We start from the raw sequence: 26,231 nt of genomic DNA, 5'->3' as shown, positions 1-26,231 counted from the left end.
GTTCTCTGTTTTCCTTCTTAGCCCTTCTTCCATTAAACCGTCCTGCATATATTTCTATGTCAGGCTCCAACCATTCAGGTAAACTGTCATTTTCTTTAAAACTCATGCACTTCGACTCTTTATTTACCTTTCCTTTGAATGAAATTGCCCTCCCATCTTCCTTTCCATTTTATCCTATTTAAAAAAATAATTTAATGTTTATTTATTTTTGAGAGAGAGAGAGAAACAGACAGAGTATGAGTGGGGGAGGTGCAGAGAGAGAGGGAGACACAGAATCTGAAGCAGGCTCCAGGCTCTGAGCTGTCAGCACAGAGCCCGATGTGGGACTAGAACTCACAGACTGCAAGATCATGACCTGAGCCCAAGTTGGACGCCAAACTGACTGAGCCACCCAGGCACCCCATTTTATCCTATTTAAATCTATTTTAACTTACTAATTATACCAAATGTAAGAATTTAGATATCAACAAGTAGAAATGGACAAAATATATACAAAGCATAGGAGAAGCATGAGTGAAAATGTGGAAGATTGAAATTGAATATTTCTTTCTTTGGAATTCATATAGCATTAATGCTTGTTTCTAAAATTATTTATTTATTATTCGTCATGCTGAATTAGACACTATAGAAATTATAGAGACTACAATATATTTTTACTTATGAGATGTAGCTTAAAGAGACACCATTTTAATTCAAGAAAAAATTTTTTCTTGGGGTGCCTGGGTGGCTCAGTCAGTTAAGCGTCCAACCTCGGCTCAGGTCATGATCTCACGATTTGTGGGTCTGAGCCCAGTGTTGGGCTCTGTGCTGACAGCTCAGAGCTTGGAACCTGCTTCAGATTCTCTGTCTCCCTCTCTCCCTGCCCCTCCCCAGCTCACACTCTTTCTGTCTCTGAAAATAATAAATAAACAAAAAAAGTTATAATTTTTTTTTCTTAATATATTTTTAAGTTGTCGGTTATTTCTTCAAAAAGCAGGTCACTGAGAATTCCCATCATGGCAGCATTTCTCAAGTGGAAATTTATGGAATAGTGGATATTAGTAAACATAATACTTGGATCATTTCTCGTGATAGAACAGTCTTACAACGGCAAATAAAGTTGAAGCCTACTCTGAGTGAAGCACTTGTGAGGGCACAATAGAAGATTAGTTGTGTGTGCAGTTGTGTGTGCCAGTGGGAATCTCACGTGGTTTCACAGGGCTTACCCTTGCTGAACTGGCAGACATGGTGTTGGCATTTATTATAAGAGCCTTTATTTCTCAGAAGGCAATTGAGAGACTGCATACCTGAGCATTCCTTTCTTCTTTTTATATGATCCATCTTGCCTTCACTAGATTTAAATGGGTTAAAAAAAAAGTATATCCTTTGCATTTTTGATTCAACAAAGAAGGTCTAGGAGACTGACAAACAGACTCAACATTGTTTTTATAGAATATGTTTAATATTACTTTATAGAATACAGTCCTTTGCTAGAATCACTCAGTATTTCAAGTTTAATTTACTTTGTCATTAGGTTAGGAAAGTCACAGTATAGAGGTCTTCTTCCTGAGATTTGTGTTCCTACATAAAGTCAGTCAAGTATCTGGTACAATAGGAAGATAAACTTTTAGTTTTTGGATGAAAACTGGTTGTGATGACTACTAACTGGTTGTTTCAAAGAATAAAGTAAGAATTAATTTGATGGACGTTTTATTTATAGTCACAGCTTCCTCACATTTCAAAGACTGTAGTGAAGGTTGAATGTGCTAACGTTCATGAAGTCCTATGTTTTATTCATGGGACATAGTAGTGGCTTAATACATGTAAATTCTACATTTCTTTTTCCTCCTCCTTCCTTGTTTTTGTGATTCATTATTAAAAGGTTAATGTACATAGTGGTATAGTAATTTTGATAACAGTTAGGTGGAGGCCTTTTGTATGACAATCCCAGACATCTTGAACATCTCTTCAAAACTGAATACAAATGATAAGAACTGAGTATGTTTAAAATAGTGAAATTCAAAAGTATGCAAATAATCTGAAAGCATTTTTTATAGATCTCTCAAATGATTTTAAATCACCAAAACAATGAAACTTGAGATTTAAAAATAATTAGACAGCAAAATATGCATAATTTGCAGTATGCCTAGGGCAAAGAGAATACATTTTTATAAAAACCCTACAACCAGCTTTAAAAATAGAAAAAAAAGAGAATAAATAAGATAAGAACATATCAACAAGTAGAGATGGTTTATACCGGCATAATATGGTTATAAATAAAAAAGGAAGCTAAATAAAAATCTACTCGGGATTAAATAAAACCTGGTTTTGACAGAAAGCTTCTAAGGACTCATAATCATCTGCATTTGAAAAACATCTGGCCAAGTCAGTGTTCCTTCTCCTGAATTTCACTGACTGGGGTTTCATTTTGCTACATGTTTCCAAAAGAAGTGTGGTTACTGGTGCCTGGAGCACAGGGCCACTGGGACCAGGGCTCAGGCCCAAAGTCTTTGAGCAGCAAGTAAACCCTGGTCCAGGAAGAGCTCAGCCCTAAGACCAGTCCTGCTCTAGCAGCCATGATAAAAACCCCAGGTACTCCATGAAAATCATGTCAGCTTTTTGGTTGACCATCTTCCTTAATCAATCTTTTGTTAAAGGCAGCTAATAAAATGTAGAATTGTCTCATCTTGGCTTTTGTCTTTTCCCTCTTATTTCATTTGCCTCTTTTGAAATTGCTCAAGGATGAGAATAAATGCAAGGCTTCCTAAGGATGGAGGAAGTGAAAGGCCTGTGGTGAAAACAATCAGTTCATGAATAATTAGAGCTGACACTATGTAAAAATTGGCAATGAAGTTGAATTTTGGAGCATAGTTAGCATTTTAGTTAATTGTCTGGATCCACTGCAATTTTATTTCTTTTTTTCGGCCATTTTGTTATCAGTAATACAGTAGCAAAGACCGGCTTGGACATTCAAAGCTCCTTGAAGGATATATTCTCCAGTGGTAGCAATAGAGACCACCTTCTTCTGTTTCTGTCCAGGGCAGTGTTTCCATGAAGGTACAAGAAAGGTGAATTTCTGACGTGTCATCACTTATCTTCCTCACAGGTGCCTTTATCCTGATGCTAAAGAAAATTGCAAAAGTAATTGCAGGACCAAATTCACATCATTTTATGGAACTTGGAAGATATATATGAGAGAATCTAGACCACACAGAAAATGTTGAAATCGTTTTTTAAAATAGATCTGTACTGGTACTGATACTAATAGAAAACTGTCTTTCATGATAGTGAACTTATTAAGAACAATTCAGGGAGGCTCTTGGTGCATGGTTTCTGGGAAAAACCATCTTAATGGGAAAGGTCAGCAATTTAATAAGACACGATATGAGTGCTATTGAGACCCATACTGGTTCTCACGTAGGGCCTGAGGATTTACCAAATATTGGACATTCACTGCAACTAATAGTAAGGATTAAAAATAAACAAACAAAAAACCTAAATTACATTTCCTTATGTACACAAACTTCCATAATAGTAGGCATAAGAAAAACATCAGTCCCTACAGAGATTTATTTCCTACAATCTGTATTACTACACATATTATTTATAGGTGTTCACCAACGTTGTATTAGGCAACATGCCAGAATCCAAAATCAGCTGAAAAAAAAAATTAACTCAACATTTATATTTTATGCATTACTCTCTTGATTAGATATTTAGGGGAGAGATAAAAGAACAAAATGTGTTCTCTATACATAATTAATTAAAAAGACAAACAATATTTTGCTGCTAAGAATTTGGCAAGGGGAAGTGAATCTGTAAAACTTAGAAAGACTCTGAGAATTTGTTATAAAGTGTTATGAGAGGGTGTCAAACACTATTATAAGAAAAATTTTGAAGTAGAATCTGTAAATTGATATGATCATGGAAATAAGTCATTTCACTGTAATAGACCATTAATGAGAAACTGCTTTGTGCTTTCTTTCTTTTTTTTTTTTTTAATCTCATGTGCTTATTTCTGCAGGGTATATAAAGCTTAGTAATAAATGTGCACTTAACTTCTGCAGTATATAGTTTTTGAGGAGAGAGGAGATAAAAGCACAGAATTTGATATTATGTAAAGAATTTTCAAGACCAAGATCAAGGGTGATCAGGAGTCTGGATGCCCTAAGCTTGTACAAGTGGGTAAGCTCTCTTGCAGAAAAATAATTCAAAAATTATAAATACACTATTAGAGTCAACAGTTATTTAGAATAAGAAAATAAATCATAATTTGTAATTTTCATGGAAAGCTGACAAACATCATAAAAAATCTAGAAATATAGGGGTGCCTGAGTGATTCAGTTGGTTGAGCATCCAAGTCTTGGTTTTCGCTCAGGTCATGATCTCACGGTTTGTGGGTTCGAGCCCTGAGACGGGTTCTGCACTGACAGCGTGGAGCCTGCTTGGTATTGTCTCTTTCTCCTTCTCTCTGCATCTCTCCTGCTCTCTCTCTCTCTCAAAAGAAATAAGTATAAAAATTATTTAAAAATCCAGAAATATATACAGTATATTTATTAGCTCCCTGCCATAACTCTAATTTTTTTCAGTTATAATTTTTCATTGCTTTTTCACATGGCAATTTTATAATATTTCCCATAAGGAAAATAGAAAAATAGCTCAAAATTAGGTAAAGTTCTTCCTTATAGCAATGTTGATGAAAGTTTATTTTTCAATTGATAGTTCAAAAACCATTCATCAGCTTTATGACTTTTTACTGGTAATGTGATAATTTCTGTGATATATAGCTATCCCAGGCATCCCAGTTTTCTTCCACAGTGACAGGTCATAATATTTTTGAATTTATGACAAGCATCAACGAGTTTGTCACTGGTGTCCTCAGAAAAGAAGCTGGATGAATTGAGGTGGGCAATAGGAGTAGACTTAGGAATTGTTCCTAAAGCAGATCAATAGTGGTAATTGAACTGTGAACCACATAAGTATATTATGCTAAATCCAAACTAAATATACCCTCTTTTAACTTCCCTTCCTGGATTCCCAGAACACTACTCTGCAGGAAGAGAAGTATGAATAATGTTAAAGTGATTGGGAGTGAAATCATTTACCATCACAAATTTTACAAGCATTTGACCATGCCAGTGTGATGTGATGAAATATGGGGCCTATGAGTTTGGAGGACCCCAAAGCTAAAGCTTTGTTTCTTTTTTTTTCCCCAGTATTTATTTATTTTTGAGAGACAGTGCAAGTGGGGGAGAGACAGAGACAGAGAGAGAGACACAGAATCTGAAACAGGCTCCATCCAGACTCTAAACTGTCAGCACAGAGCCTGACGCAGGGCTCAAACTTGGGACCGGTGAGATCATGACCTGAGCCGAAGGCAGACACTTAACCAACTGAGCCATCCAGGCATCCCCTGAAGCTAAAGCTTCATTAAGGTCAAGGCAAATCTGCTTCTAGCTCTGAGAGAAGGTGTGCCATACTTGACAGGCGTCAGAAAAGACCTCACGCAGGAGAGAGCATTGGGGATGGATTTTGAACAAGCAACAAAAGGTGATTCTGTTGTAGGTGGCTCTACATGGTATTTTCAAATACCATGACCAAGATTAAGGGTGGATCAGGAGTCTGGATGCCCTAAGCTTATACAAGTTTGTAAGCTCTCTTGCAGAAAAATAATTTAAAATTATAAATACACTATTAGAGTCAACAGTCAGTTGTTATTTAGAATAAGAAAATAAATCATAATTTGTAATTTTCATTGAAAGCTGACAAATATCATAAAAATCTAGAATTATAGGGGTGCCTAAGTGACTCAGTTGGTTGAGCATCCAATTATGTGATGCAGTTATGTTTTCAGAAAAGTCTTTGAGTCTGACATGTTTGTGAATAGTGAAAATTGAGGTCATTTCAGGTAGACCAGAGACCTAACATACAAGGTCTTATCCACTATGTTTAATTAATTCTTTCAGCAGAGTTTGCTGCCCTGTGTTAAGTAGGCAATAGTAGGGAACCATTGAAGATGCTTGAGCAGGATCTTGGCCAGATTGCAACTGCCTGTTCATTGAACAGCTCTTTCAGTTAAACGGATTTGGTGTGTTTGGGAAGACCAGAAGTAAGGAGTCTTTTTTTTAATAAAGCTAGTGAAGAGATGAACAAATCCTTCGGGCACCTGGGTGGCTCAGTCGGTTGATTGTCTGACTTTGGCTCAGGTCCGAGATTTCCAGCCCTGTATGGGACTTCTGCTACCTGTACAGACAGAGCCCTTCAGATCCTCTGTGCCCGCCCCTCCTCCCCGTTGGCCCCTCCCCCGCTTGAGCCCATAGGCGCACGTGCCTTAGCAAAAACAAAATAAACATTAAAAAAAAGAGATGAGCAGGTCCTGTCAAAGACGCGGTAATATAAAAAAGATGGGTGAAAGAGATATTAAAAAAGGGAAAAAATAATAATTGCAAGAGTGCCATGCAATGTAAGAGTGTCATGCTCGAGGGAACAAAAGAAATGTGAAAACTGTAAAATAAAGTTCATGTATATGGCATTTCCAGGGTCATTTGGTAGTGGCTGAAATATATCTGCTCATTCACAAGTGACTTTTTCAAAGCTTTTTCATCATCTTTATGTTTTTCTGTGTACACTTTCATATTTATATTCTTATTGCTTAAAATTTTAAGTTTAGGTCAGTATCTAATGTAGAGAAAACAAAGGACACTATTTCTGGAAAATGCTTTTTATAATTTGGGGGCAGAGGTGAATGGTCACTGTATACTTAAAAGCAAATTGTGGTATTGCGTGCTTTGTGATTTTAACCTAAATTCTGGCCAAAAAGTCACCTTAGTCTTTCTGCCATTAAAATCCGTATTCTATCCACAGTTATAAAATACATTTTCCCAGCGAGGCAGGGGAGGGAAGCAGAGATTGCATTTGTAGATCATTTAGATCCCATAGGGAAAACAGCACATGTGAAATCACCTTACATATAAAACGCCCCATGTACTTTTGGATAACGAGAGAGTGGAGTATTTTCTCAACTCATCTGCATTTATCACTTGGTGATAAACAGGTGTTCTCATCTTTACCTTTTTTTTTAACTATTGATAATTTATTTTTATTTTCATTGTTTGCTATTTATTAATCTAATTCCAATTACATTTCAAAGTTACGTTTAGGAGTCTTAAATTCATATTGCCATATGTGTTAACATATGAAATTATTTTGCTTAAAAACTTACACAAACAAACACCACACACACACACACACACACACACACAAACCCACAACAATTTGCGAGAAAGACTAAGATAATAGGGAGGGATATCCATCAGGGAAAACAAATGCGAGAAAGAAAGAGCTAATAATACTACATATTAGGATCAACTTGAGAAGCCAGTACAGACCAGGCACGTTAATGGTCTTGAATAATATTTCATTCATATAGCTAAAATCCAAATATAGGTTTTCATATATAGGAAGGGAGACCAATTGCCATGTTCAAGTATTAAATTTATTTTTACCAGCAGTGTTTGATAGAAGGAATAAAATCTTTGGGTGTGTGTGTGTGTGTGTGTGTGTGTATGTATGTGTATATATATATATATATATACACACACAACCTTTGTATATGGACATATATATGTGTATATGGATACACACACACACACACACACACACACACACACACACTGGCTTATATTCATAGATTATTAAAAAAAATTAAATACTTTGGTTGTATACCTGAAGATCATCCAATCACTGATAACTCAATACACTTCAGTGGAGGCATAATTCTTGGTTAGAGTTTTAGTATTAGAGGAGTGCCTGCCACAGGTCATTCCTTTTGTTGTCTCACAGTCTCGCAGGAGACAGAGAAGATGAACAAGCATTTATAAGCAGTGTGAAATGTGCAGCAATGGTTAAAAGAAACAGAAGTACTGAGTAGGGAGTAATTGACAAGGCATGAGCTGGGATAACCGACTATCCCAGTTTTCCAGGGACTGTGGGAATAACTAGGATGTGACTTTTCTGGTGCTAAACCGTAGAATGTCCTCCCAGGAGTCATTTGGCAATGTTTCCTTGTCACAGTTGGGGGAGGGAGTGTTCCTGGCATCCAGTGGTAGAGGCCAGGGATGTGCTAAACCCCCTATGATGCACAGGTCAGTTCAATAAATAAAGAATCTGACCCAAAATACCAGTTGTGGGAGTCCCTGTTCAAAAGGGAAGGGACTATGAGGGACAGAGTAAAGATGTTGATTATGTACAGAGAGGGGACAACGGATGCTCAAGATGGTGAAAGAGAATAAAAAAAACAAGAGAAGCAATTGGTGTGGAACAGGATAAACTGAAGGGAAAAATGGCTTCCAAGTTAAAAGTTCTTGTACAGCAGATAGGATGTGGCTGCCAGCAAGTTTATGCTGGATGGCATTATTTTCCCCGTTGAAGTAGGAGCAAGGGCATCGATCTCTTGGAGGTGAGAAGTCGACACAGGGCAGACTTCTGGAGAGCAGCACAGGGTGGGCAGATGATTGATAGATGACACAGGGTCCTGTTGAGCCTTAGACCATGAATTTTCAATGGCAGTAGCCCACACAAGGCTGTGATTTTCTCAGGTGAGGCTCAACCCTTCAGCATGGGAAGGGAGAAAGTATACTCTAGGACTTACTGGGGACCTTAAGGCAAACATGCAGTGTGGGAGATACTTCAGGGAACTGGTAAGAACAGTTTCACAGCTGAAACCTTCGGCTGGATGGTATAGGAAGGCAGAGACTTCATATTGACCCTTTAAAAAATAATGACCATTTTCCCAAATGGTTTTCATTTAGTTCAGGCTCTTAAGCATAAGTGTTTGTGATTGCTTTGCTTCGCAGATTCTGAACACTGGTGTTGTCTTTCTCTGTTTATTTTGCGTCGGAAAAACAATCTGACAACCCCAAAGGACATTTATTTAGTGAATTGGAGTAACTGATACATATTTAACTATTAATTACAGTCCATCCCTTTAGCTTCCTCTTTTATCTTTTTCCCTCTGAAACAACAGCCCTGAAAAAAAAGATCTATTTCATGGCATTTTTAGATCTACCTCAAGAAGCAACTTTGACTCTCACTAGGTTTCCAAAGACTTCAGATACTAAAAGTTCACAAAGGTGCTGCAAAGAGCTTTAAAGCACCATTTCCTTTGATTAAATTAGTGACTATGATTAGGTTATATGATGATTCAGGGAAAGAAGTAGCACGCATCACTCAACTTTTGGCATCCTGGAGGTTTTATCTTTTCATTTGTCACTGAATCAGGGTTTATCCCAGGATAATCTACAGGCTCTTTTTCTAATTCTGGAAGATTAAGTTCATCCAGATTCTCACATATGTGGCCTGGCATAGATTCACAAATGCTCCTGTTACACAAATACAAGGGAAGCATTTTTCTTCTTTTTCGTAATGACGCGATCATTAACAAAAACACTTTGGGGCATGTTTCTAAAAATGTGCATGTGTTATACACTGATATTTTAGAATGGTGTAGAGCAGGCCAATATCATTGCGTAATTGGAATCATTAATAACTAATACAATATTTTTTCCCATCTAAAGCTAGGTCCAGCCTTGCAGGAGGTCCTAAAATGGTGTCATTTTATTATAGTCAGCATGAGATGACCAGTGTGGCCCTGATGGATGAAAGGGTGGCTACTGCATGCTTGGGTCTGGCAAGAGGCTTTGCGTATCTGCAAATGTATTCTGAAGATAGCAGGGGGCTGGGCCCATCAGCTGTCAGCCACAGCTTCTGTTTTGCTCTGAACAATAGCCATGTTGCCAGGGCAGTAATTATTGGTTGATTTTCTTTCTAAAATAACTGTCCAAATAATTTGTCACAAAACTAACTTAAATTGCTGTAATGTTACTTGCAACAGTTAAATTAGGAAAAAAAAAAAAAAGCAAGACACCACAAGTAACACTTCAGTTTATTTCTGCACGCAGTCTATATTGGTAAATAGTGTAATTAAAACCTCGTCTGCAGGTTTTTCAAAAAGGTTATTTCTGTGTGGGAAAACCCTTTGTTTTCTTAATACCCTGAGCTGTAAATTAGAGAATAGGGGAAAAAGTTAGTTGGCAAATAAAGGTCCTCCCTGTCTGTGCTGTTTTGGAATGCCTCCCGTATTCCTGGGGCTCAGATAATGTGTTTCCCTAGAAAAGCATGCATAAACTGCAAGGCATTCAGCTGGTACCAGGGTCTGCACTGCCCAGGGATACAAATTAGGGACTTGATACTGGAAAACTCATCCAACTGAAAATGTTTCCAGACTATTTGAGTAGTGTCACCTTGTGTCAAGGTTCAAGTGCTACCGAAATTCTCTTACCAAAGGATGGGTCTTTGTGTAGATAAATCTGATGCTATTAGAGAAAATGGGAACAAAAGGATTGGCCGGAGCATAACAGATTTCAATGAGGACAGGGAAAAAAAGAGGACCCTTCCCCCTCCTCTTGTTGGCTTTCTAAATCTGTATGTGTTTCAGTTCACAGGCGGCAAGAATGAGACATTTCCTCCTCAGATTTAACATGCTGTCATGGAAATGCTGATAGGGTTATTTTACGGAGACATAGCTGAAAAAAAAAAAAAAAAGAAAGAGCAAGAATTAGATTATAGCATTCTACTTTGTTCCATCCAGGCTCATTTTATTAAAGTTCTTTAAAGGTTTATTTTCATCTACAAACCAAGGAATCATACCCTATCCTCTCTGTGCCAGGATCCAATTAATGTCAACTTGAATTTTCTGTGTGGACAGGGCCACTCCACGGCCCTGGGTGATCATCTATTATTATCCTTGCCTGCTTGTACATGACTTCACAGCCCTAGCATAAACCAGTTGTCATGCTTTCCATCTTTTGTACCCCCAAATAGCTCACTGGGTAGAATTTGAGAATGGGTGGGTGACGGGCTACTCTTCGAGAATGCAGAGCTCAATCATGGTTAGCAAGATTAATCTCAGTGAGACATCTTATGGACCACTTTCCCCAGCTTGTGTTCCATGAATGTAGATTCTTTCTCTTGACACTAAAAAATAATTCAATTTTATTTTAGAAAGGATGGATTTAATATGCACAATAAATGCCATTCTTTTGCTTGCTACATGTGTTCACTTGGAAGAATACCAGAAAATGAGTATTTTTAATATCCTACAAAATGTTATTGGTTCTAATAGTTCCCTAATATTGAATGAGAATATTTAGAATCCTGCAAATCACTGCCAAATACCTTTTTGGCTTTAGGTCTACAGAGATGTGGACTAAAAAAAAAATCTAAATTTAGTGGAAAATATGTGGAAGGACATAGATGCATATGTAAAATATTCATCTGAACAAAATAATTGTGCCTTTTTAAAAAAGGTGTTGAATGCCTACACTATGCTATGTATTACACAAAATGAAGCTATGACATAAGTCTTAGAAACTTAGAAGAATATTATGATCTCTAGCAAAGTATTGGGCTAAATGTGATAATGCTGGGCATTTTTCAAATGTATTTTTAAAACCATTACTTCGGTCTAAAACAACAATGTTTTAAAATAAAACATTGAATACCAAAGAAATATTTTTAAATAATGAAATCTTTAAATGCTTCTTTATTGGAAGCATTTTAAAATCATTATTCATTTAGAAGATAATATTAATTATAGACTTTCTTTAGGAAATGCTATCCCATTTATTATAAAGCTATATTTTATAATTATTTCCTGTGTAATAAAAACTCCATTTTTTCTACAATATTCTATTCTAGACAAAACATTTTTGTAACATATCAATACAGTATATAAATAAAGAGATGCTATTTTGTCTGTTAACAAGGTTTTCTTATGATAATGCCTCTACATTTCTCTAGTAAATACATTTGAACATCATTTAGTAATCTGTTTCACTATTCACTGAAAGTGTGCCCATGTGCATGCGCATACACTCCTTCCTTGTTACAGCCACTTGGGCATATTTTAATTACTTTTATTTCCTAAAGTAGTTTGCTAATTTAGCAGTGTGAAAGGGATAGATTCCAACTTACAGTCCCTTTATTCCTGGAAGATGAATCTATCTTGCAAGAAAGGATCCAGTCTTTTGCTAGTTGTAGTAACACCTCACTTTGGTTGGAAGGCAAGAGTTGCACACAGTATCCCATATTGGCTCAAAGCACTTCCATTGGTATCAGAAGATCTTCTCTTCGTGGCATTGGTTTGCTACTGGTGTCTAAAGTGAAGCCAGCACAGCATCAGTCTCATTCCTCTGAGGACATAATAAGACATCATTTATGTAACTGATATATTGGAAATTTCTTAGGAGGGAAGTAATAGGATCCATATTCCAGAGTTTGGTAACATAAAATTGGGGAAAAATCGAGGGAAACTGCCAATGTTTTATCTTTTATTTTTCTTTCTTTGACACTTCAATTATATCTGTGCTCATGTTCTTTTTCAAATAAGCCAATTACCTTTCCTGTGTGATCCAATTTGCAGGTACATGATAAGCAATGGGTTAGAATGAAAAATAAATGATTACTTTTAATGATGATCAGCACATCTGATGTGATAAATTGTGATTAATGAGTAAATTAGCAGTGAATGATGTAAATGAATCTGCTTTGAAAACTAATTCTATAAAAAGATGCTAAAGGGTTGGTGTAGTTTCTTTTTTTTTTTTTTTTTTTTTGTCAAATACAGTGTGTTAAATAGGCTTGTGAGTATATTACCATTTAGAGGGAATATGAAAAAAGCCAATAAATATTGTGTCACTTCCTACATTTTCCTGAATGAGCCTGGAAGATTGCAGGACTTTTCATCTGTTTCAGCATAAAAGCTTTTATCACTCTATTGAAGGAAAACGGATGCGCGGTCTGTGTATTTTGAATGCATAAGTAGGTGGTAAGCAAACCCGGAGGCCTAAAGTAGAAAATGTTGAGTAAATATCTAAATGGTGCTGCTTATAACATGTTTTCATTAAGAATGCATTACTCTGGCATAGGGAATGGGTAAGAATGGCTTTACAGATTGTATCTAAGAGTGATTCAAGACCACTGGCAGCCTTTCTGAAATTTATGTCACTAAACCAGTGGTTACTCTGAGTGTCTTACACCAAAACAGATGGTGAGTCTTACTGAGCGTGTCAATAGTTCAGAGAAGTTTTATGGCCCAGACACAGTGAATATAGAGGATTGTTTGTTTTGGTCATAATATCTCATGGCTGTATGTTAAAAAAGAAAAAAAAGTTGCAGTGGTGAGGCCATGCAACTTTTACTGCTATCAAACAAGTGTTTATGACTAGGTATTAATATATCTTGACATAGGACAAACTAGAAATTTATTTAACTGCTGTAAATAGACCAGTTCATGTGTACTTTCATCTCTACAAGATTAAAAAAAAATTGGAAAAACTAAAATGAACTTCAACCTTTTTAAGTTGAAAATTATCTCCCAAAGCATTTATATACTATTCTCCATAACTCTATTTTATAGATACTTTGTCATCATCCTTTTCCTTTTTCTTCATTGATCTATACATCTTCACCACTGAGTATTTACCTTACACTCCATTGAACCTAGGAGAAATTGAAAAGGCAGGACTTGAGGAGTATTTGAAGATGATTCTTTTTTGGTGAGGTAGATTATCTGGTTGCTTCCTCACAACTGGCACTCTCTGACCTATACTTTTATCTCTCCTGTTGATAGCTCAAAGGGATAAAAATTTGGCCAGTGACAAAGTGATAATTTTCAGCTTTATCAGTAGTCTTGGTAATTGGACATTCTGAAATATATTTTTCATGTGAATATATGAGTTATTCTAAAATGTATAAGAAGTCTTGAAAGCAAAGAATATTTTGATCTAATAGTTTTTGTATGTAGGAATGCATCACCCGTATTGAAATTTTACAGGTAGGGATGAATCATATATAGGGATTACATATATGTGCAAGGATATAATGATAAGAATAATCATTGAAACATTTTTTAGAGGGGTGCCTGGGTGGCTCAGTCGGTTAAGTATCCGACTTCGGCTCAGGTCATGATATCACAGTTTGTAGGTTCGAGCCCTGCGTCAGGCTCTGTGCTGACAGCTCAGAGCCTGGAGCCTGCTTCAGATTCTGTGTCTGTCTCTCTCTGCCGCTCCCTGGCTCACACTCTGTCTCTGTCTCTCTCTCAAAAATAAATAAACATTAAACAAATTTAAAAAAGAAACATTTTTTAGAATACTGAAAAATTATAAACAATCTAAATGCTTAATAGTAATTTAAAATATATCTATCTACTTCATAATATAAAAATGACATTCAATTTAAATACTTGGTGAGAAAAAGATATTCAAAATATGTTCTAAGTAAAATGCAGGCTCTTAAAAAAGTATAGTGTAGCCTCTTTTTTGTAAAAATTATTAAATATTAAATGGGCATAGAATAATTCTTAAAAGCTATTCATCAAGGTGATAACCATTAGAATGTTTTAAATTTTCTTTTAATTTATGTTTTCTAATTTATGTATAATGAACATATTATTATGTATAATAGATAAGGTCATTTTAATTAAAAATGAAAAGTGCAAAAAGAGGCAGGGAGAAGGATAACTTTGTGGTAGCAATGAGGTAGAATAAATTCATAAAAGAGATGAGATTCATTGCATTGTTAGACTTCATCAGAAATCAGTCCTAAGGTAGACACATGAATGTGCTATTTGACCATGCTACGTTTTGCCAACTCAGGGCCTGGTATGGTTCCATCAGTCTTACCATGTCACATCAGTGTTTTGCAGTATCAATGTGTATTACATAAAGTTTGCATTCTGCAGCTAATTTATGATTCTGTAAGCAAATGTACTTCAAATAGAGGCACAGTAATCATGTTTACAATATTAGTATCCATCCTAAATACTCATAAGTGTATAGCAAAGGATTTCTATTTCTTCTTGTGGCACTCCAAGTGCCTTGGAGAGCCTTAATACCGAGTTTGTATATGCAGTGAACATCTACTATGTGCCAGGTGCAATTAGGAATTATGGGATTTCAGAGATGGCCAGGTCACAAATGCTTCTTTCAAAGTGCGATTAATGTGAAGAGAGAGAAATACATGAGACTAAATAGCTATAATAAAATATAGATGGTTCTAACACATAAGAGAGAAACCAAAACTGTGATAAGAGATAAAAGAATACTGGATTTCATCCAGATGGGAGGCTCAAAGAAGGCTTCAAGATATTTAGTGGGACTGAAAATGGATAAATTCTATAAATTTAAACATGTGGGAGAAAACATTCTGTACAAGGGAATGGCATATACCAGGGCATTAAGGCAGGGGATTTTAGGTTCTTGATGGTCAAAGGTAGAAACATACTTGGGAAAATAAGTTGGTAGCAGCTTTGAAAAATCTTAAAGGACAAACAAAATTGCTGGTTTTATTTGACAGTGGTAAGCTATTAAAACTTACTTATTTGTGTGTTTCTTTTGAGTGGAAAAGAGCTTTAATCGTAGATGCATTTTTAAAAACCTCAAAGAACAAGAAGGGAAAGGAAAAGAACGTTTAACAGTAATGTGTGATATTGATTGTAGCAATAAATACCTGAAGTGAGGGAGACCAGATGGAAAAGTTCAGGTATGATGATATTGTTAAGTGATTCTCAAACCTGGCTGAACATTGGAGTCCTCTGGAAATTAATTACACAGCCCTACCCACTGATTTTCTATTTTAGTTGGTCTAAAGTGGAGTCTGAGCACCTATAGTTTTTGTTTGTTTGTTTGTTTGTTTGTTTGAGGCTCCCAAAGGATTCTGATATCCATCTTTGAAGGAGAATTATGGTTGTTGTTACTGGATATGAAAAAAAGAGGAGACGTAGTAGAAGCAGAATCTATAGGACTTAATAACTGAATGTAGTGGGGTGCAGGATAACAAGACAAAGAAGAGGTCAGGGCTGCAAGGTTGGGTGTTTGGAAGGTGGGAGTGCCACAGATAAAAATAGAAACAGGAAGAGAGGGAGGATTAGGAAGGCAGATGGCAATGGTGTGTTTCCACAATAATGATTCTGGGATGCTGCTAGGCAATCTTTCAAGTGGTTAGAAATGAGGACTTGGCATTGAGGAATGTTTCAAGATATCTTTCCATTAAATCAAATTTCTTCTTGTCCTTCTTCCTTTTTTCCTCCTTTTCCTTTTCTCTCTCTATTTTGTCTATATATATATATTAATCCTCTCTCAACTTAAATATTGATAGTTATACAGAGGCATGGACATCTGTTTACTCAATGGAAGAATGCTTTTAGGGTCATTTTCAAAGAACTGAAGTTTGAAGCCCTAATAAAATTAATGGTGTAGACATGCATAGAATATGTCACTGCAATGCTCTGGAAAGGAAAAGGGGAAACTGATGTGAAGAACGTCAGTAGGATACTTGTCTTTATCCATCATGAACAGATTTAATGTATACATTGAATGATACAAAAATATTCTACCATACTAACCTTGGAACTTACATGATCTGTTTATGAAATTTGTGTCATTGATTTTTGTCTGTTGAGTAGGCATCATACTTAATTTATCCTTGATTTAAATTGGCTTCTGGAAATTAGAAGAATAATTTCAGTAGGCCTTCTGAGTGAGCTTTTCCACTTAACAAGTGAAAAACAGTTGGTGTAATACAGCACAAAATACTTACTAAACCCTTGGGAAAGCATTCTGTATACATTTAATAATTAAAACAGATTTGAAAATATACAATAAATTGAGCTATACCATATTGCCTATGCATTTTCATTGTAATTTCCCATCTTCTAATTTGGCATAGTAAGAATATTGGAGTTTCACAGTTAGATCAAAAGTTCATGACTCACTCATAACCTCAGTGAACCTTCCTTTCTTTCTTTTTCCCTTTTCTCCCTCCTTCATTTTTTTCCTTCCAAAGTTTTATAGTACTATACAGCTTTCTATAATTGTATAAAATAAGAAAAATGATATTATTTTGCAGGACTGTGGAAAACATTGCATGTGAGATCTATAAAACATTTAGTCCATTGCATGGGTTTTACTAAAGATTAGTTATTTCTTTATCCCATCTTGAAGTGTAGTGTTTCTTAAGTCAAGTTTTAAGGCTATAAGATTGAAAAACAGTATCATTGATGACTCAAACAAAGTCTATTTGATGTTGAAGGTCTATCCTGTCCATGGGTATCAGATGTGACCCTGTTCAGATCCCGTGTGATAGGCTAGATGTCCCCACAGACCCCAGTTTACATAGAACATCTCTGCCATAGAAACCAATCCAGGCTGGCGTGTGCCACAGTTCTGCCTTCCTTGAAGCTATGCATCAACTTTGGAACCTTGCTCTTTTCTTGTCATGTACCCATGTGGTTTTGCTGGTATGTCAGCCATACTTTCTTCCCTATATATCCTGCCCAGTAAGGATCAAATGAATCCTAACAGGGAATTCATTATCCACTAAATTCTAGCCACTCTCTGTGCTTGGGGCAGTGGTAATGAATGTGTTGTGGCAGGAAGGGAACATAAAGCCTCAATAGCTCTTCTGCCCCTATACCTTCAGACCTGGCCATTACCCTTAGAACCACCCTGACTTGCCTGCTATGCTCTGCATTTCTCACTCAACCCCAGAGACCCTGCTCCTGAGCTTCTCTTCAGAGCCCTCACCCTGTTACTTCCAAAGAAAGAAAAAACAGGATGAGTTCATTTGATAGTCTCATGAATTCTACAGACACTTTTTTGGGAGGAGGCAGATTTTTAAGGACAGAACTACCTATTCATTCCTACTGAATATTCCCTGATTCTTTCCCTTAGTGTGATTAAATAACATCATTTAACCTTCCCCTTTCAAGATTTTAAATATGTTATTATGACAAACACCCCTTTAAGAACGGAAGTCTCTATTTAAGGAAATGTTAATCAGTTGAAAGAAACAAAGCCAATTAGTTACATGCTGTTAGTTTTGCTCCTCATTCGTCATATTTCCTTGATGTCTGCAGAAGCGGCTTATTCATTAGAATTAAATTAGACAAATGGCACCGTCATTTCTTCCCTTCACTTTTGTAGTGTGTAGTCCTTTCTGTGAATCGGTTTTAAGTTATTCTCAGTTGGCCAATCAAGTTACTGCAAATATGAGTTGTCTTCTTAACCTTTAAGAATTTCTCATAAATTCCTTTCTTGCATGGATGTTACTAGTAGATTTCAGTGGTTCTCCCCCATTAATGTCTAGCTCTATCTAATATAGTGTACTAATGGGAGAATTTTGTCCTTGATAGAGCACGTTGTTAAAGTTGGTCAAAGGTAGCTAACTGGTCTTGGTAGGGTCTGTCCCCTTAATTTAATAACCAAAAGTGTTCATTGGACTTATCACCTTGTCTTCAGAGAGCCTAGCAACTTGAAACCTGATATGGCATCAAAATATTAACAATCATTAAGTGCAAAGATACTGTGGATTGGTTATATTTATCAAGAAACAAACTAACCTCTTGGAAGCAAAAATCAGTCAGCAGTTTGTGACTCCTCTTGATTTGTGCAGGCAAGAATAATCTACTAGATTTTTAGAGCTAATGTCTGCATCCTGAGAATGCATCGTCTTTGAAAACAGCAAGTGAGCATGGCAGAGGCTTTCTAGAATGTCAGCCATGCCTCTGTTCTGACTCATATGCATGTTTAGCTTTTCTGTTTTCCATTTAGAAAATAGACTTTCTGGGTTTAATAGTAATTTGACCTCTGCAGCGCCCAGCATTAGTTTAATAAAAGGTCATACTCTTCACTTGTCAAAAGGAGCTTGAGCAGAAATGCATTTGCAAAGCACAGTGCTGGCAGCTTTAGTTGGATAGCAATGGCGGTTAGCTACAATAATGGAAGGGCACCTGTCTACGCACTGGTGACTGTAAAGTTTTAATGTTTTTGTCTCCATCGTTACATTCTTGATATTTCTTTTTTTTTTTTTCTTACACCACCTATAATATTTGGTGTATTTGCAAGTGTATCTCATGGGATAAACATGGGGATTTTGATTATTCAGACCTGAGGCTGTCATGTTGTGTGTCGTTTTAGTAGAAGTCTTTGTTTTATGCTTTTTATGCAGATTCTCTTCTCTTCCTATCCTCAGAGCCTGACTTAAATTTGAGTACTATCCATGACAAAAGAAAGCAGAAGATTCATTTGGTTTCTTTTACTAAGCTGAGATATTAGCAAAGAGGAAGTGGTGCTGTGTACTATTATATCCCTCTGAGAATAAACTTTTACTTGCCTCAAGCGTTTGTTGGAGTTATTAGGTTTGGTCTTCTCTCTTTCTCATTTCTTTCCTTTGGATGGCTGCCTAGACTTGACAGCACCAGTCTCAGAATTTGACCAGCCAAGATGATTATTTATGCAACAAACATGCTTACTGAAGGAATTTTACTATAGTATCTAGAAACCAAACTTTGCATCATAGAATGATGGAATTTATCCTTTTTGTGGTTTGAATTTTGTGAGCAAATGTAGAAAACATTCACATCAGATCCCATAAGAAAATCATGATTTTGTCTGTGAAAGCTAATGTCTTAAAAAAAAAAAAAAGTCTCTGTGTACAGCACTTGATATGCCTTTTGTTTTAATGCAGTGTGATCAGTTTCATTTCTTATTTTCAAATAATACATTTAAGGACTTTTCAGGGTTTTTTTGTTTGTTTTTGTTTTTTGAAGAATACCGAGTCACTGCAGTGGCATTTAGTAGGGATTAAGGAAACAGTCCCAGACATGAAGCAGATTCTAACTGGTTATTTTAATAAATTTTCCACAGTTCAAAAGGTTAATTTTGTTCACTGACCTCCTGTCTAAAACAAAATCTTTATAGTAACATCCAGGGGTTGTATCACTGGAAGATTTGAATATTTGGGAATATTAGCATGAAGACTTCCAGGTATGACAGAAAATGAAAATGAGTTAGAAACATACCTGAACATTGGGATAGTAGTCACATTTCTTCCCTGATACAGGGATTTGCCTTCTGTGCTTTCCTTGTAGAAGTCAGATTTATGTGTTTAACAGTAATTTGACTCCTTAGCACCCCACTCTCCAGAATTTAGGAAGCCCTTGTTCTAGAAGCTATTGCTTATTTCTAGGGTGTCAGAAACTCCAAATTTCCCTCTTTTTTTTTTTTTTTTTTTTTTTGTGATGAGAAATAGGAAGCTATCTCTTAAAACATACAAGCATAACAAAACCCAGTACAGCAAGAATGGCATCCTGTATTCTAGATATATTTAATTTCTGATTAGTACCTAGATATTTTATATCATGGCCCTTTAGCTCATTCGCACATTCTTGCAAGGAATTTCAAAACACAACTTAAAGGAGAAAACAGTTATTAAAATTCATTTTCATTAAGGGTGGAACATTTTTAAGCTATGTACTTTGAAAAGGAAGGTTCCCAAAATGAGTGTTGTAGCATTTGATACAGCAGTGAGATACATTTTATTTTTCCCAGGAAATTCCCTAGGAATTTTAATTGCATAATTATAATTTCCATATTAGATGGTGACAAGTGTGTGGTTATTATCAATTTGCATTGTTTGTAGAAGCAGAATGAAAAATATAAATACTTCTAATATCATTTTTGTTTGTTTCCAGAAAAGTGACATCAATGTGCAGAGTTTTCTTTTTTTTTTTTTTTTAATTCTTCTTACTGTTAGTCATTTCAAAACATTTTAAGTATTTCTAGCAGGTTTTTTAAAGTTTTTTTACATGTTTATTCTTCAGAAAGAGACAGAGTGTGAGCAGGGGAGGGGCAGAAAGGGAGGGAGACAGAATCCAAAGCAGGCTCTAGGCTCCAAACTATTAGCACAGAGCCCAATGTGACCCGAGCCGAAGTCCAGCACCCCTTACTTCCAGCATTTCCAGTAATCATCAAGTTTGTACTGCTACCCATAGATGTTGCAGGAGGTGCTGTTTCTAACAACAGGGACCCATGTTCCCATCAGTTCCACTCTCACCAAGTTGAATTTGCTGATGAGGTAGAGACTCCTTTCCCAGCACTAATATTACAGACATGACTCTCCCTATTCTTTGTTCTCTCTCTCCTAGTGGAGATAATACACTAACCTAGAAAACCTCAGAATTGGAAGGGATCTCTGAAAATAATTTATTTTACATTTCATATTTTTATAATTTAGAAACAGAAAAGTTAGGCATTTTGCCCCCAGGATGTTACATCTACATTATGGTAGATCTAGGATGTGGGTCTGGCTTCCTTGACTTCAGGAAAACCAAGATGAGAGTCAGAACACACCATTAAGCCAACAAGAGCATTACATGGGAAACATGAAAACAAGGCAGAGAAAATAATGGTGTTGAGCAAACAGTGATGAACTTTCTTGTTTTCTTCTTCCTTAAGGTTTAAGGATTATTTTCAAATTAAATGTTAGCTATAGTTACTTAAAACCACTTTTCAATAGAATTTCACTGAAAAACAGTAAGAGAGAAAATTTGTAGATGGGATAAGAAAATAGAAAATGAAATGGAAAAGATGGTTTTGAATTTAAAAAATTTCAAAAAAAAAAAAAAGAGAGAGAGAGAGAGAGAGGGTGGGGTGCCTGGGTGGCTCAGTTAGTTAAGCATCTGACTCTTAGGTTTCAGCTCAGGTCATGATCTCACGGTTCATGAGTTTGAGCCCTGCATTGGGCTTTTTGCTGATGGCACAGACCCTGCTTGGAATTCTCTCTCTCTTCTTCTCTCCCTACCCCTCTCCCACTTGTGTTGTCGCTCTCTCTCAAAATAAATAAATAAACTTAAAAAAAATTTCTAATTGCAACAGAATTGTAAAAACTCAAGGATGCAAGAAAACTATGAAAAAGTAGGAAAAATAATGAATATACCTCCCCCCTAAACCACCATTAGTGTTTTAGCACACATTGTCCTGTGTTTTGGGGTGCATTTTTCTTTATTGTCTGATACCTCTCATATATAATTTTGTATGATGCTTTTGTGGATTATCATTGAATCATAAGTATTTCTCATGTCATATTACAAAAAGTTTATCAATATGACATTGGCTATTTCTAGAATGTTCTGTCATCATGCTATAGTTCATTTCACTGTCAGTGCCAATTTTATTTGATATTGAGGGTATTTATATAGTCTTTGCTAAATTAATGATATAATGAAGATCTTTGTGCATAAATGCCCATCTACGTTTTATTAAATTCTCATATAATAGATTTCTGGATCTGGAAATGCAAGATGGATAATAAGTAGGTTTTGAAGAGGGAGGGTGAATGTTAGGAATATCTTAAGGAAGTGGAAGACATTTAAAAAGTCTCTAACTTCTGGCCTTTTATCTTTAGGAATCTTTAAGTTTACATCTTTTGGGTTTTTTACAAAAATACCTTATTTTATTTTGTTTATTTTATTTTGTACTGTATTGTTTTATTTTTTTAATTTTTATTTATTTATTTGTTTACTTTTTGCTATAACTTTGGTGGCTTCTTGGCTCCTCTTTTATATAAATTGTGAAGTTAAGCTTTAAGTAAGGCAGCTCACACTATCTGGGTTAGAGAGTCACTTTACCGTTTTTCCCTCTTTCTGTTTCTTGCCAAACCTTCTAATTCAGGGCTATATTTCTTGTCCCTTTATAATTTCCTAGAATTTCCCTTAAATGTCACTAATTTTAATGGCTTACCAGTGGCAATGCTGCTTTCTGGCAGTGCCCTGATAGCAGCATCAAAGCAAAGAGCTAAAATTTTACTCACTTTGATTGATGAGCTCATTTTGTTACAGAGGACAAATTGGATTTTTTTTATACTGGTAATAAAAATTAATGTGTGATGTTGCTTTTCAGATGTTATTGGATCTCTGCCTTAATACAGATTTCAGCAATAAAAGCATTACCAGATAACTTGACCAGAAAGTTACCTCCCTCCCCTTTAAGCTACCCTTACAAGTAAAAGTTGCTTTTCTAATTTTGTAATCCAGGTGTGTGCATGTAGGTATGTATATATGTATTGGCCTAATTGGGGTGGAGGGCTGTGGGGACAGCAATGGCAGTAGGACAATGCTTAGTGTTTCAATTTTCCATCTAATTGCTATGTTTATTTCTTTGTATTTCAGCACCTCCAAGATTTACAAGAACTCCTGTTGACCAGACAGGGGTCTCTGGCGGAGTTGCCTCTTTCATTTGCCAAGCTACAGGAGACCCAAGACCTAAAATTGTCTGGAACAAAAAAGGAAAGAAAGTCAGCAATCAGAGATTTGAGGTATTAGGTCCATTGTTCTGTTTCTCTGGGGGGAAATGTATCCACTATATCTTTGGTTTGTATATTACTTGCTTGTTTTACTTGATATAAAGTGCTATAATCACTGAGATACGGCATTCTTTTTGTTGCTTGTGTTGGAAAACTTAATTCTAAATGACTCTTTCTAAAAGGGAATTTGGGGGTTCAGGTGACTAACTTTTGTATTTAATTGTACCCGGCTCAAAGTGTTCCTGGTATCCATCTGTTAGCCTCATCCTCAGACTGTTCCCTCTTAAAATTGCAATATAGGAGTCTCACATCCTCTCACAGCCAAGTCTATAATATGAGTGACAACTTCCTATGCTATCAGCTCTTATTGAATTATGTACTTGTCCCTGGCCAAGCTTATAGATAGACAACTGGATGGTACAGGCCAACTAATTTAACTTCATCTGAACCTACCTCTGTTGCTGGGAATGGGGTCAGTTCCATCCAACTCTATGGCTTTGGAATGAGGGAACAATGTTTTCCTATAGGGAAATCAGATGCATATAACAAGGAAGAAGGGGAATGGATACTGGGCAGCCAATGAAGTTGTCCACTACACCTCACACCTGTGTTTTACAAGTACCATAAGCTAAAATGAGAAATTAGCTCCAGTGTGTTAGTCTAAGCACTACTCTAGAAGAACATACCCAATCAGGTTGATATTGCAGTTAAACCTATTAAACAAATTACTCAGGAAAGCTCAGTGTGTTGAAGGTTATGAAGCGTAATTCAGATATTATTTTGGGTGTTTTTAAGGAGATTAATGGTACAGAAATTTGCAGAGGAAAATTGGAAGAAGCACACAATACCATGCCTGAGATTTAAGACTTAAAGAGGAGTGGTTGATTCTTAGGAAATACCAAAACCTCCAAACTGCCCCAAATTGTAAAAGTCACTTTCTCTTACCTGAGTTTCTGACATACTTTATAGCCTAATGAATAGTTAGCAAATTAAAGGCCGTTTCTAGTTAAAAGAAACATAGCAAGTACAAAATTCAGAACATTTTCATTTTACTCATTTTTCACCAGTTTTCACAGAGCAGTAAATGGTCCAAATGCATAAAGGGTATAATTAATTATACCTCCAAAAATTGAAATGTGCACTCTAGTTTACAAATGATAAATGTAAAATTACATTTGTTTGAAAATCAAATACCAACAGTGATTTAAACATTAAAAAATCTTAAGATTTGAGAAATAGTTCTTATATCATGTAGAAAGTGATGTGTGTGTGTGTGTATGTGATCTTTAGTACTTTTTTTTAGTTTAAATGAAATTTCATTTTTTGTTAAAGAGGAGTTTGACATCATACTTCCTGTTGACAATAGCTTCTTGACAAAATATTGTAACCAAGATTAAATTTAATAGTAAACATTCCAAAGCATGAGCTCTGCTCATTATATAATTCCTAATGAGAGTCATATAAACACAGCCAAGGAAAATTAATTATTTTTACATGAAGCACCTACATCAAATAGTGTTGAGTCTTGGGTTGAGAATCTTTAAAACCTGGAATAGTATATATGCATTTTTTTTGTTTTGCTAGTTTATAAAGTCTGGGAGAACTCTAAGTGAACTCTCTTCTTCTATCTCCAGTTGTAAATACAATGTCTGGCCTAGAGTAGGTATACAATTGATACTGGATATTAAAGAAGGTTTTCAAATTGGAAATTATAGCACTAGCCCAATGTGTAGTATATTGGTTGTTTGTTGAAAGAGGATTGGTCTAACTCCAGGAAATAGTTCAGAAATGTAAGCACACAGTAAAACAATTAATCAAAAGTGATTAAGAGAGTAGATTCTGAGATTTATCACAGGAAGAATTTTTTTCTTTTTATTGTATCGATGTAAGATGATGGATATTAATTAAACCTATTGTAGTAATCATTTCACATATTTGTAAATTAAACCATCATGTTATATGACTTACACCTTAAACAGTGATATTTGCCAATTATTTCTTAATGAAAAAAATCAAAATTTAAATTGCCATTAAGGATGTTTAAGCCTTTCTCTACAGTAAGCTGTGAGATGTTTATAAGTATATACGTATTTTTACTTATGACACAGTTGGCTAAGATTGCAGTAACTATGAAACCTTTTACTCCCAAGATGCATAGTGGATTCATTCTAAAATGTATGCTTAATAGAGTTGAAAATAAATCATAGTGCATTGAGAAGTGGTACATTTTGGCTATCTTTGTGAATTTAAAACATTAAGTGGAATGCAGAAAGTACTTAAAGTGGATATATTTTAAAAACATCCAATCTCTTTCTTCCATATGTTGACATAAACACATTTACACACAAAATCTGGGATTGAGCATCCCAATAAATGTATTTATAAGGCATTCTCAGTTCATAATTTAGGCACATGGAAGTATTAGTCACAGGGAAATGCCAAAAACAAAACAAAACAAAACAAAAACAAAAACACTAAAACCAGAAAGCACAGGAACTAAGTGAGCAGCTGAAAGAACACAGTACAGTTATAGAAAAGATAAGTAGAGGACTACACAGTTTTGTACTCATGTTTATCAATATCATCATCATTATCATTTTTAAGTAGTTCTTGAATTAGCTGACAAATATCTAGGGCTGCTAAACTGTTTCAGAGTACAGTCCAAAATGATAGTGAATTCAGGCTTACTCTTTAGTACATTAATTTTCTGCCCGGTGAAGCAAGCCTCCATTTTACCGCAAGAAAGCCCTAAAAATGCAGAAAACGCTAAGCTAGAACAAATACTGCAATGATTTATGGCAAAATTAATGCATGCCATCAGTCTCTTGGGTTGTGAAAGCCATCTCGTTGGCTGCCTAAGTATTAGATTTATGCAGTTTCTCTTCATGGTTTTCTCATCTATACTGTTCAGGATGAAACACTTTAAACGAGCAGCCCTATCTCTGGTGGCACACATTATGTCTTCACCTTACAGTCCAATTATTGAGTGGATCCACATATCTATATGTGCTCTCAAAGACAGAATAATTTGAGAAAGTTATCCATCATAGCAG

General features: G+C 35.7%; 1 protein-coding gene across 3 annotated transcripts in view; it reads left to right on the top strand.

Moving 5' to 3' along the window:
- The window catches only part of PTPRD (protein tyrosine phosphatase receptor type D), a 521,791-nt gene that overhangs the window by 181,632 nt on the left and 313,928 nt on the right, over positions 1-26,231 (top strand). For all 3 annotated transcript variants that reach the window (XM_042963695.1, XM_042963694.1, XM_042963696.1), the window contains exon 3: positions 23,045-23,190. In XM_042963695.1, the coding sequence (XP_042819629.1) occupies positions 23,045-23,190 (146 nt within the window). The remainder of the gene's footprint in view (positions 1-23,044; positions 23,191-26,231) is intronic.

The sequence above is a fragment of the Panthera tigris genome, chromosome D4 (genome assembly GCF_018350195.1).
Source record: "Panthera tigris isolate Pti1 chromosome D4, P.tigris_Pti1_mat1.1, whole genome shotgun sequence".
NCBI lineage: Eukaryota > Metazoa > Chordata > Mammalia > Carnivora > Felidae > Panthera > Panthera tigris.
This window is presented reverse-complemented; position numbering and strand designations above follow the sequence as displayed.